The 14,338-nt window shown below is 38.5% G+C and overlaps 1 protein-coding gene across 1 annotated transcript in view; it reads right to left on the reverse strand.

Annotated features, from left to right (window-relative positions):
- LOC149230352 (CBL-interacting serine/threonine-protein kinase 24-like) overlaps positions 1-14,338 on the reverse strand; it is a 57,807-nt gene that overhangs the window by 1,211 nt on the left and 42,258 nt on the right. The window contains 5 exon segments of the mRNA XM_089378950.1: positions 603-719; positions 12,174-12,293; positions 12,993-13,115; positions 13,242-13,331; positions 13,665-13,790. Of these exon segments, the coding sequence (XP_089235076.1) occupies positions 603-719; positions 12,174-12,293; positions 12,993-13,115; positions 13,242-13,331; positions 13,665-13,790 (576 nt within the window).

The raw sequence follows: 14,338 nt of genomic DNA on the forward strand, positions 1-14,338 counted from the left end.
CCCAAGTTCGTTCTAAGTCATTGTTAATGATGAACTGATTTGATTGGGCAGAATCTGTTTGTGTTATTGTGATTGAGATCAGTATATTTGCTTCCACTGAATGTTATTGTGTAGACACCTAGTTGTGCATTTAAATCAGTAGATTAATAACCAGGACGAGTCCAAGATATGTAATCCACGTTATTTGAACTGAAACTGCGTCCCTCTACTCCAGTTATCAAACAAAAAATCTCCTTACAGCAATCCATATCGTATAATACTATAATCCACAGGTTGCTTGCCAATTGATAATCAAGTGATAATATGTAAAAATGACCATTATACAAAATGCATGCCACATAACAAAAGAGGTCTTTATATAGACGTTATTTTCTTATCAATGTCCCCTGAAACATGTTATAAATGATCAATAAATAATACCACAAATACAGACATAACAAGAAAAAATCCGTATTTTAAAATAAAAGTAATGTTGTTAAGCTGCAAATCCATACAGGTTACGAAACTCACTTAACATATGTAACCATGTAAATTCACATTCAATTTCCCTTCACTGTTATTTCCCACCATTCTTATCACCTATCTCAAGAAGATAATGTTACCTTGTAATTGCGAGTCTGATTCCTGAAGCCCAGAGATGCTGCAGCAGATTCCATCTTGGATATAATAACTTTTGCCGGTTTTCTAGAGATGAACCGTGTTTGGCGCTTAACATAATCCTATAAATATAGAAATTGCATCAAGCATGCGTTAGAACCATTTCACTCATTAATCATCGGACTTTAACAGTCAATTCAACTACTACATATGTCAAGGCAACCTACAAAAATAAAAACAATAAAGGAGTCTGAATAAAAACAAAATACAGTTTTTAAAAACTTGTCTGAGCAACCTTTTGGACCATACAAATACAATAATTTGTTAAAATTACCGCAAGCATATTTCAACATTCACTACTGTCCGTAATGCTCCTTGCTTAATTCTATTTGGCATAGAATAAGGAGATTAACCATATATTTGTTGACGTGTTCATGGATTTTAACTGTATAGATGTGGTGGGTATCTATACTTGTGATATGTGGAATGGTTTCTATGTTGATTTTTATGTCATGTATTCCTAATTACCAAGAGTAGGTAGTTGTGTAACATAATGATGATGTGATTGCTTACTATGATGGATTAATGAATGGTAGCTTGGATATTTGGATGATATAATTTTATCATATGCTGATAGATGATTACTAATGCTATTAAGCAAAGTATGAACTAAGATAGGTTGACAGAACTTGCAAGATTTGTAGGTGGAGTTGACTGAATAAGAGGAAAGCTGCAGAAATCAAATAAATGCTACAGAAGATTAAAACCAATTGAATTGCATTCAAAATTATATTCAATTATAACTAATCTCTATGTGGATATGCTATAATATGATTTCTTTTGATTTAATGGGGAAGCTAATGGGTCCTTTGAAGGATGACACAAATGCATATGTCTGTCTGGAGGAACTCCAGGGTGAGATTCTGACAGTAAGAAACATATAGAATATAAAAATGATTGAAATTAATTTTGATTAGTACAGGGCTACAAATTATTCTGAGTAAACCTTGAGAGACTACGAAAGACCACTTGCAAAACTACAGACTTGTAGCTGGCATATCACTTGAAGTTGATTCAGTTATTTTATATTTTGATGTATTTGATATGCATGGGTGCATATTTGTGTAGAGTATAGGGTGAGCCTTGCCAACAGATGGGTGTGGACCATAACCAGTGAATCATCAACAGAGGTGTGGAACCTTTCTTTGAAGAATGTCTGATGATTATGGTTGGGGAGCAAGCAATGAGGTGGGATGACCTTACTTCCCAGTAGCAAATCCTTCTAGAATCTAGATGTGGAACTAAGCTAACGTAACCTAAAAGGAGTCGGGACCCCCTAGATAAATTAATCAAAAGGAGAATTAACTACTTGGAGTGGGTTTTTGATTATACTATTATACAAAATAGAATGAAGAGGAAAAATGCTTAATGTTGCATTAAAGGGTGAGGTAGCTAGCCTCACTAGGTCTATAATAAATGGAAGAATCCATAGCTTTGGGTGTCACCTAGAATGTCAGTAAATGCTGCCAAAATCCTGCTAGAGAACAAAACGCTGAACTCAGATGGTAAATGGGATTTGGAAAGAATAGGGTAATACTAATCTGGATGTTTACCATGGGACTTGGAAAGAATAGGATAATACTAATATGGATGTTTACCTGTGGATGTTAAAATTGCGTCTAAAACTGGTTATGAGCCCACACAGCTCGGGTCAAGACAAGAAGTTGATGGCCGGAGCAAATGCTGAAGCCTGAAACTGATGTTTTTGTAGTATAATGTATAATGTATTTGCTTAATAAATATTTTATTCGTCCATAGCTTTGGTTGTTTTGGTCCTTATAATGTAATGTTGCTAAACTGGCTCTTGGCATGACAGTTCTATCGTGTATTAGCTAAAATTCCTCTTAAGGATAAATATGGGCCTTAAAACGCATTGAAGAATCTGTTGGTATTTACCAAATGCAAAATGTAGAAGCAAGCTTTATTGTAGCATGCCCAACATGCAGAAAAAAGCCTTTGGAGTATTTTGGGTATTTTTCTACATTACAGGAAATGCTGGGCCTGAGCCCGTTTCTGGGCAGAAACGGTACGGAACCACGGAAATGCGTTTGGTACAGCCTGGAAACGTGTTTCACACCGTAATGCCACGTTTCACGTGGGGGAAACGTGGCCCAGTACAGTCTTCCAGGTCATACAGCCACGTTTCAGCGATAAAGCGACTTTTTCAGCATTTTTATTCATTTTTTTTTTTTTTTTGCTCCCTGCCAATTCAAGAGTGACAGAGGGAACTATTGAAGATTGGAAATAAAAAAAATTGAGTGAGGCAGGCTAATGTTCAAGCCTATGGCCTAAGTGTTGACATGCAGTTCATGGTAATCATAGTTTTAAAAACCGGAACCGGTAACTGGACTGGTCCACCTAATAAACCAGGTTTCAAACCGGAACCGGTCAAACTGGGACTGGTTAGATCTCAATGAACCGGTTTTAAAAAAACACATGAAATAATTAATTTTTAATGAAAAAAACAATTTTTAAGATTTAAAACCATGATTCCAAACCAATAGACACAAAATATGCAAAGTTTGCTCATATATATACCATGTAAAGGTGAATATATCAAAATGGTACCAAGTGTAATACATATCAGCGACAAAATCAATGAGGCTCTAAATGGCCTCTAGAGTTCAAAAACAAATCCTACAAACTATAGGGCCACTGGCCTACTACAAATCTACATATATGATATTAGTGATCAACATTATCACTTGAAACTTCTCATCATGATCAAACTCAGTTGGTTGAGTCTCGACTCCCAAACTTTGCAACTGCTTGAGTCACAAACTTCTCTATTGGTTCAGTGACTTGAGTCTCAAACTTTTGAAGGTATTCTTCCCTAATATGCCTTTATACTTCATTTGGTGCTCCACATGGCTTTACATGGCCTCTTATCCCAGCCAAGTGTTGCTTGAACCTGTTAATACCCCCTCTTGCAATAGATTTTTGGCAATATTTGCAGATCATTCTGCCATCAATCATATCACAATGAGCCCATGCAGTATCTTTAGCTTTTGGAGGCATGATGGCTACTACTTAGCTCAAACTTTCTGCTGTTCCACTACTCCAGCAAAAAATCAACACTCTCCATGCTCCCAATCGAACTCACCCAAAGTCCAAATGAGATATGTGAGGCAAATGAGGGGGGTGAGCTCCTTTTAAAAGGTTGGAGAGGGTGTTTTTGGAGGGAAACAAGCCTTACTTTCCCTCCAAAACACCCAAGAAGCTTCCTAAATGACGCCATGTGGGTCCGTCGCGGCCTTGGCAATTAACCGACCGGTATTTAAAACTATGATGGTAATCTTAAATTCTTAAAGTAAAGTGACATTCTCATCACTTTTACTTAACGTTACCATGAAATAACTCAAGATGTTTGAGAGTGGTTTTTTAGCCCTCATTCGATTTCATATGGAGAAAGTAGAATTTTAGATCTCAGTCAAAATCCAGCAGACTTGTCATTTTTTCAAGATTTCAGGATTTCAAGATTGTGGGGATTGCAATGTTTCCATTAGATTTTGTCATGTACTAGGGTATGGGACTTGTATTTAATCAAGAGAACCAAGCCCTCTATGCAAGGGAGATTCCCAATAATAAGAGCACCTAGGGCACTAGGGCAAGGAACTTGTATTTAATCAAGAGCACTAAGGTCGTTCAACATGCAGGAGGAGACTCACACGAGACATTGGATATTGCTATTTTCATTATGTGATCATTCATGAGTAAATTTGATGTAAATTTAGAGACTATAATTTATGCATTGACATTGGACAATTTAATCATAATGTGATAAATTATAATGTATCATGTATGCTTTATTATTGCACATATTTCTTAAATGTCCTATATATATATATATATATGTGTGTTTCCCCGTTTCCAAAATTTGGGGGGTCACATTTCATATTGGTGCCCGTTTCGGAAACTCGTACATGTTTCCCCTTATCGTGCAACTTAGGTATTTTTACATTTAATGTCATGTACTAGGGTATGGGACTTGTATTTAATCAAGAGAACCAAGCCCTCTATGCAAGGGAGATTCCCAATAATCAAGAGCACCTAGGGCACTAGGGCATGGAACTAGCACTAAGGTTGTTCAACTATGCAAGAGGAGACTCCACATCAAGCACGAGACAAGAAATTTGAAATTTATCTTGGCTGATTTTGGATATTGCTATTTTCATTATGTGATCATTCATGAGTAAATGTGATGTAAATTTAGAGACTATAATTTATGCATTGACATTGTGATGAATTATAATGTATCATGTATGCTTTATTATTGCACATATTTCTTAAATGTCCTATATATATATATATATATATATATATATATATATTTTGTTTCCCCATTTCCAAAATTTGGGGGGTCACATTTCGTACTCGTGCCCATTTTGGAAACTCGTACGTGTTTCCCCGTATCGTGCAACTTAGGTATTTTTACATTTAATTAAACTACTGCAGCCTTCTTTCATCATTAAGAATGTCATATATTTAGTTAAATTTCATATGCAGAATCAGAGGGTGTTTGCCAAGTGTTTGGCAGAATCCCTGAATGTAAACGTGGCTGTGATTTGGAGAAAAATTTTAAAAGAAGTTAGGAATTCTAAACTGTTTACTTAATTGTGAATTTAGGAGTGACTCTGTAGGAAATTATTGTTCACGAGTCATTATAAATCTTGATATGATATTTCCATGCATAATGGTACCTTAGAGTTTGGTGGCAAAGTTTTTGCAAATAAATCTCTGAATGAATGATATTATATTTACATGAATTATAAATCTTCATTGCAGCACATATATGATGGAATTGGATAAGGAAGCCATTCAACTACCATGGCAAATGAAACAAATTTGGGTTATTTTCCTCCATGTATGGCTGAAGGTTGGGGTTGCCTGCCAAATGTTTGACAGAATGCTTGAATGAGTTGTGTAATTCTAGGCAAACAAGGGTCTTTTATTGTGGTATAATTTATTTTTTTATCAATCTGATTATGTGGTTTTGGCCTGTAAGCACTCTGATGCAATTAGATTTAGCAACCTGTGTGTTGGTGTAACTTAATAAAATAAAAAGGATTAAGGGCGTTTTACTTTGGTTTTATACCCAACTTCAGGGGGCATCTATACCATTTGAACCTGTAACCCCCACTTTGAGTCCATCTGTGAGGTTTTCAAAGCTCAATTCCGTGAAATATTTCGAGAAGCACTGATTACCCTGTGGAGGTTTTTGCCTATAACCTCCAAAAAAATTCTAAGTTTCTAAGAAAAATATCTAAGAATCTTATACCCTAATTTTTTGTAGGTAGTTGTGTCAAAATTCTTCTATAAATGTTTGCACAAGTGTTTGACAACTTATCATCCAAGAAAATTATATTCATTAAATAACTCGGAAATGGTTGGGTATGAATGAAGAAAGAGCTGGTGATACTCAGTGTTAACACAAGTCTGAATATGGAATCAATCTAAATCTCTCTAAACTTGAGACATAAGACTTGCAAGCAATTGCCAGCAATATGTTTGACAAAATATTTCACTCAATCAATGGAGAGCGCAGGGAAAGGTGAGAGAGAGAGAGATGGATTTGGAGGGGGTGAGAGAGGGAGGGAAAAAAAAGACATAGAGGGATAAAGGTGGAGCGAGAGGGAGTGACAAGGGAGACATGGAGAGAGAGTGAGGGAGAAAGGAGAGAGGGAGGGAAGAGAGAGAGAGACAGAAAAGGGGTAGAGAGAGGGGGGAGAGAGAGATAGATATGGAGGGAGAGTGTGTATGTTTGAAGGGTGAGATAGAGAGACATGGAGAGAGAGTGAGGGAGAAAGAAGAGAGGGAGGGAAGAGAGAGAGAGACAGAAAAGGGGTAGAGAGAGGGGGGGAGAGAGATAGATATGGAGGGAGAGTGTGTATGTTTGAAGGGTGAGATAGAGAGAGGGAACAAGAAAGAGACACATATATACAAATATAGATATTAGATAGTATTATATAACCAGCCTTGATTACATACGCTGATTGTTACATGCTTGAGGAATTGGATGTGCCTGTTGTAATAAGGATTTCATTTGCATACTTAGGATCATGAACCAAAAGGATCATTTACAGACTTGTCTGAACTTTTGTTTCAGTTTCGTGGTTATTGTGCTAAGGGCACTACACTGTTACACGATGCTTTTCATATAAATATTGGCAAAGCCTTTATAAGATGAAACCAGAGAGAAAAACAAATCCATTCTTTTGTTAATAGAAACCTAATTCTCCAATCAGTAAATTCTCAAGGAAATGCCGTCTTATAATGATAAGAACTGATGTGCTCAATTTCACAGATAACAAGTGGTAATTCCAGAACAAGAGAAAACACAGCCTTATCTAACGAGAACCACTATACCCTGTCAGTTTTATTTGCATTAAGGGCCACGACCCATATCAAAAAATAAAAGATACTCGGGATGATACAATATCCCAAATTACTGATTACAATAAACCCATGCGTCAACAACTCATGGCAGGAAGGTTCAACTTCAGACTCAAAGATACTGACCAAATCTTATATCAACTAATCAAAAGTGTTGTATGGGCACTTCAACAGATTAAAAACCTCACATGTTATGTGACAAAATATTATCGGAAGGGGACAAATTTTTTTTCCGTTTATAATCAGTCATCTAAAACCAGAAGACAGGCAGAATCCTGTAAGACACTCTGGACAAAATATTATACATTGGAAATGGAAAGCCCACAACATTAAGTAGCAGGTTATGTTAAAGAACTTAGAACAGATTTTACAATTATATTTATCAAGGGAAATAAAGATTATGCTAATGGAAATCCTAATATTTAGAAGTACCTATTTTTTCTTCAGAATGAAGCTTGAAGGATTGTCTGTTTTTCTATAAATAAAATTACTAATAGAAAACAGGTGCCCAAATTAAAATAAGCTTTGGGAACAAAGGGAAATCTCTAATGCTATAGAAGAGGGAGGACTCAAAACATTATCAACACAGCTACATAGTCTCATCCTTCAGCAGCATATTTACTTCTTTATGACAACTATTAGAGGAGATGACTACATTTAGATTGCAAAATTGAGGATTAGAAAAGCTGGCCATGCACAAGAAAAAATAATGGATAAACTTGAAGAAACATAAGAAATGACATATTCACGTGCCCTCAGGCATTCCAGCAACAAAATCAAAAAATATGTTGCAACACCAAAATTATCATGGATAAGTAGTTCTTTGTAGCTAATATGCAATGTGTTTATTTCTTTAATTGCTTGATCTCACTCACTGGTGGAACCTATCACAAAGGGTACGTTAAAACAATAATATGCATAGCAGTTATCAATTCTGTAACTTTTAGCAAAAAGGACCCTTATCAATGTTAGAAGGTGTACAAGTGGCTAAAATATATACACCAGATAGCTGTGACCTAGCAATGGTGTGAAGCTTTGGAGTTGCAGTGGACCGCTCGGGCTCCCTCTACAGGTCCCTCTTGCTCGGGCTACAGCCCCTCTTGCCTAGCTCTCGTTTTGTTCATCGGGTGGGGAGTTTTGTTCTTTTTACGGGGAATTTGTCTGTCTGTTGAAGTCTTCACGAGGCTCATTCTTGCTCCTCATGGGTTGGGTTGGCCTCCTCAATGGCGAAGCCTGCCCGGCGGCGCCTCTGCTCACAGAAATTATGGCCTTCAACGTTTCGGTTGCACCGGCTGTGAAGTTCAATAGGCAGGGCAAGTCAAATTTTGTGAAGAGAGCAGAGAAGATCCCCAAGATAGAGATATGCACCCCTCAGGCCCACTCTTGAGCCCTGTGACTTGCAGACAAGGGTCTTATTGGCCAGTTTATGGGCCTTTGGCTGTCCCCTAGGACAGTTAAAGCCTGGATTGAGAAGAAATGGAAGCCTCTTATTAAAGGAGAGGTAATCTCCTCCTTCTGTGGCAAAGGATTTTATAATTTTTACTTTGAGAATAGGTTGGATAGAGATTTAGTGTTCAGGAGTGGTCCATACTTTATGGGGGCCCAGGGGTTGTATTTGGATCAATGGAGTCCTAGCTTCAATCCAAAATGTGATGTTCCATCCTTGGTTCCTGTCTGAGTGAAGTTGCCTTACCTCCCCCTTCAATGTTGGAATGATGCAGCTTTCAGGCTCATAGGGAACTCCCTGGGGGAAGGACATTGATTTTTCGGAGCCAAAAGATGGCCTCTTCTCTTGTGCTAGGATCTATGTGGAAGTGGACCTAGAGAAAGGCCTCCTAGCAGTTGTCAATCTATGTATGGATAGTTGGACGCATATGCAGGAAGTTGACTATGACCAACTGCCTTTTAAATGCAAGTTGTGCCATGAGTATGGGCACTTTGCTAAGGCTACCCAAAAAGTTTGGATGTCTCGGACAATCAGTCAAGGGATCCTAAAGAGCATTGGCAGCAAGTTAAAAGAAAGAAGCACTCAAAGCATTTGCTCAACGAGGAAACCCCATGCTCCATTCTAGTCTCCAAGGATATTGTCCCTGTTCAATCCCCTCCCTAAGGCACCCAGTGGTTGGGGGTTCCAGTCTTGTATCAGAGATTCACTTTAGGGTTTTGGGCTCTACCCCTGGAGCTGAAAGTTCCATCCCCTCCCCCACTTCCTCCTCTCAGGAGGTCCTAGCCTCTCTATCAACCCCATAGGCTCTAGCCCCGAAAAGCCATAAGGTTGCAAGCTCTAGCCCGAACACTGACAGTAGCTCTGAAGAATCCTCGGAAGAGGATGAGGACGATGATGGTTTCCTTACATCAAAGGAAGGTCCTGGGCCATCTGCGCAGCAGAGTTCTGCAAATGAGGAACCAGAAAGTACAAGGACAAAGAAGCCAAAAAGAAAAGGGAAAAAAGCAGGAAGAAAGGCAAACAAGTAAGGAGGGAAAAAACCGAAAAAGACAAAGAGTTCGGAGTCCAACACACATCCCTCGTCAACTAGCAGGAGCAGGGAATAAAGGAGGGGGGAAGGAAATAATACAGGCCCAAGTAAGGGGGCGAGAAATACAAAAAAGTGATTAATGAATAATCAAATCTCCTAGAACTGTAGGGGACTGGGATCAATAAAAGAATAATGGAAGTGAAATCCCTAATCCAAAAGGAAAGACCAGATGTCACCTCCCTCCAGGAGGGGATGGGATTCTCATCAAACCTGAAGGAAACATCAAAGACAAATATGCTTAGGGCCTGGGTAGGAAGACAAACAATCAAGTTGAGGCTTATGGTTTGTTTCTAAGACTTTCATTGGCTCAAAAAAAGGGCATCAGAAAGATCCAAGTCTTAGGAGACTCAACGTTGAATATAAAACATATGAAATATAATTCATCAGCAAACAACATGAATCTAAATCAAATCATTCATAAATCCCATGGTAAGATTCCTCTCTTTGATCTGGTGTCATTCTTTCACATCCTAAGAGGGAATAACCAGGAAGCAGATAAGCAAGAAAATTTAGCCTGCCAATTGAATGCAAAAAGAAGTATAGTGAATGAGATAGAGGAAACACTATACATTCCCTAATCATGATCAAGGTTTTCAATCATTGGACTAGGGTAGGCACTCTTGGCTTGACCAAGAGATTAGGAAATCAAAGCAATATGGAAAACTTCGGGTCTTCTCCTCCTCCCCTCATCTCCCATTTCTCTTCTCCTCCCTAACCCACGACACCCTTCTCCATCCCATTCCGATAAGCCTCCATTCCATTTCGTTATTCCTCCATTCCATTATGATATGCCTCCGTTCTCCATTCCATTTCATCTCCCACTCCTCAGTCCTTGTCTCATCGGCCTTTACTCGGCCCGACCCATCTTCCAGCATCGCGGCATTGATAAGCTCGCCTCGCTGCAACAACGTGGTTGCTCCCATCACATATGTACTACACATGGTTCCAGGAGGTCTCACAGCATGAGAACCCAGCCCCCACGGCATAGAAACTGTTGCAATGGTCGACAATCCAGCACAGGAGAAGGTAAGATAATGGGAGAGCATGAGAAACATTTAATCCCTCTGCTTCGAATTGCTCAGACCATGCGTGGGAGGAAGGTGTGGGTAAGGATGAAGGACGAAGTGAAAAGATGGGAAATTATGGTGGAGCATTGGGATCTCAGCTTCATGAGTACCAACTTCCAGTCCTGCATCAAAATCCAGACCTGCACCTTCTATAAATGGGGTAACGGTTTGATCTTTTGTCATGGTTTCTGGTTAATTTATGCTCAAGTGGTCTCTGTGAAGGCCCAGCAGCTGAGGCTGGGGTCATTGAGCAATTGATGGGGGTTTCAGGCCAGGGTGTTGGCCATAAGGGTGGTCTCTGGTGGTGTATGTAGTCGCAAGGGGAAGTTGGGTGCTTACAAGCTACGTGTTGGTATGCCAAGCGCTGGAAAGCTGGGTGATAATAAGCTGAGTTGGGGGGGAGTTTGGGCAGCATAACAAGGGCTTTGGGTTGATTGCCTCGAACAATCCTGAGTGGGGGTCCGCGGTATCTTGGAAATTAGGCACTCTGGTAGCTCCCTAGTGGAGAAAATGAGCATGCAAAGTAACTCGATGGAGGAAGGATCTCTGTCCGATTGTTGGGGCCGTCGCCGACCTAGGACAGGGGGGCAAGGGAGGGCAGAGCTCGGGAAGGTGGCAGCAATATGCATACCTGTAAGGACTGTGTGCAAGAGCATTTGGAATTCAAGGAGGGTCTAGCTATTTTGCAGAGGTGTATCCATCAACAGCAAAAGGAGGCACTGGTTATGCAAGAGCAACAGCTCGAAAAGAAGCGCATCCGACAACTGGAGGACGAGGTGGACACACTGAGACAACAAATTGAGCATCTGAAGCTCAAAATGGAAGAGAACAGCCCGAGGACTGAAGAAGAATATACTGGACTCGATCTTAAGTTTTAACAGTGCAGCATCGATGAAGGAGTAAATTGTTCTCTCTCAGTTTAAAAATGCTTTTTATGGCAAACTATACATGTGAATATTTACTATATCAGTATTGTAGAATGTATAGCCACAGGCTACCAGTTATGGGATATTTTTGTTGGAATTATGGGGAAATTTCTCAGGGAAGGGATGGGGAACAAATGAATTTTCAGAAGCCCTTAGCAGGCTAAAAGAATTTGATGTAAAATCCATATTTTGAACGCAAACAGGCGTGATTTATATATAAATATACTACTCTTTCTGGTTTAAAAAAAATCCTGTATCTAACATGAACAGTAGTCTGACATGAATAATCCAAGGGCCAACATACAGATTCAGAACGACTTTTAAAAGCATGTAATAAGAGCAGCTTATATAATAAATCCTATAATAGCACGGAATTTTTGTATTGTTTGTAGAGCCATACTACAATAAAAAATAAACAATTTACAATTTACAATTTGTATATATGCAGACCAGTTTACTAGAATGTTTACAAATGCTATACTTGCAATTGGTCATTGCATACTTGCATAAACATCTTTCTATCTAGCAAGTGTATTGTCCCGATAAAACAAGAAAAATGGGAACAAAAGTAAACGAAGGTTTAAGAATCACACCTGTCGCCTGTCAAACAATGCTGACAAATTAAGCCCTTGGGATAATGTTATCAACTCGAATGCATTCATCATCAATGGACCTGTGTCTTTTTCCTCTATTTGCTCACTTACATATTGCTCCTGCAAAATCTCAAATACCAGTTCATTCCTCCCCAAGTATGACACAGATGGAATAGCAGTAAGACTTGTAGCTGTGAATGAAATCCACTAATTTGCTTTGGAACTTGAGCATGCAAAACTTAAATCATTGACAAACAAATATTCCTTCAACATATCTCCAGCATATTAGGATCATATCATATCTAACGAAATATATTTTTCCAATGCTTCAAAACACAAAGCAGTTTGCTTAGACTGGACCCTGGCACAAGGAAGCAACCACAGTGCTCTACGATGGAATAAGCTCAAATTTGACAATCAACATCCATTATGTTCTAATCATAAACAGGGCTCTTTAATCTAGATTTAACAATGTGTACTACTATTAATTTCATTAGCTTCCCTCAGCAGAATATCAGCAATAAGTTATAACCAAACTCAAACAGCCCAAAGTAGCCGACAGGAGTAAAGTCTGGCAGCAATCAACAAGTTGATTGGACTTGTATTAACACTGAGACTTGGGTTCAAAATCCCCCAAGTGAGTGCCAATGAGGCCAGGTACAAGTCCTGGGTGATTTTTACAACATGGATACATCCCTCATAGCATGGCAACTTAGCTTTCTATGAACAGTATTTCACAAAAAGAGCCCAAGTAAGCTATCCAACATGTAAAGTTTTGTACAGAAGCCTAAATCAACAACAAAAACAGTGTTTACCAACCTCTGCATCATTAAAAACTGCAAGTACATCATCCAGGTTGATGTTTTCATCTTCATAAAGTTTCACTGGTATATAATTCTTCTTAAACCACTCATTTGCCCGGATTTCTCTGATTTTTATGCGCTGTAACAAATCAGTAACACTGTACTCATTGAAACAATCATAGAAGGGCACAAATACATGGATATAAGAAAAAAAACAAAACAATGACTTAATCAGGAAAATATCCAACATAAGAACAAAACTTACTGTCTGGGGATCTGGATCAAGAATTCTAGATATTAGGGACCGAGCATCAGCAGAGAACCAGTTTGGGCAAGAAAAGTCTGCCGCGTTGATCTACAACATTTGCCCATACAACAATGTGTAAAATTAATAGTACAGGTCCCTTTGAAAATATAATAAAATATCTCATCCCTTGGAAGTTGGGAGTCTCTACACAATTCAAAGCATTGAAATATGGTTGCAACAATTATAAATACTCATCTTGTAGATAAGTTAGCTAAAAAGCTGAACCCTTTTAATCACAACACTTGAACAAAGTGAAAGACCAAGCACACGTCCCAAAGGAAAGTTCTTGGAACACTCAATCACTAACAGGCTATTCTCTTTAATCTTACTATCATTAAGATAGAGTCCAGACTTTAGACAACATTATGAATCAGTACATACCTTTCTATATAGGCTCGTAAGATCAGCCTCATCAAATGGAAGATATCCCGCCATTAACACATAAAGTATTACTCCACAAGACCAGATATCTGCTGCTGCACCATCATAGCCATTGCGCCCAAGAACCTACACCAAACAGAACAAATATAATATTTAGTATAGAAGAAATAATAACACAAAAATAAAAACATCTAAGCCTGCATAGGTTTTCAAACAGAAACATGAGCCATTCAAGTCCATGTCAATTATTTCCAGCTAGTATCTCTAAATTGGTAAAAGATGTGCCAGATCTGAAACACATATCTTGTAACCAGTTATTACTAAAATGATTCAAGTACTCTTAACAGTTCTTCCTGAAGGAGGAAAAGTCCTTAATTATTTGACATGAATTAAAATACACTATGCTATATTGTTTAAGGCCATGGAACATATTCCAAATTCCATGCTAATCATGCCCATTAACATACTGAAGTTAAATGTTGAAACTTGAAACTATCCTGTTGTATCCTGCTAATTTTTAGCAGGATATTGCGTAGGATGCCAAGACAGAGCGGATTGTGAATAAATGTAATATCTTTTGGAAGTTGCAAGGAAGGTAAACAAATGCTTGAAGTAACACTTGTTATTACCAAATGCACTATACATGGATCCCCCAACCAAGTTATGTTCTTTGG

This window comes from Pinus tabuliformis, chromosome J, assembly GCF_031772625.1.
Source record: "Pinus tabuliformis cultivar Carrire ecotype Pingquan chromosome J, CPIR1, whole genome shotgun sequence".
Lineage (NCBI taxonomy): Eukaryota > Viridiplantae > Streptophyta > Pinopsida > Pinales > Pinaceae > Pinus > Pinus tabuliformis.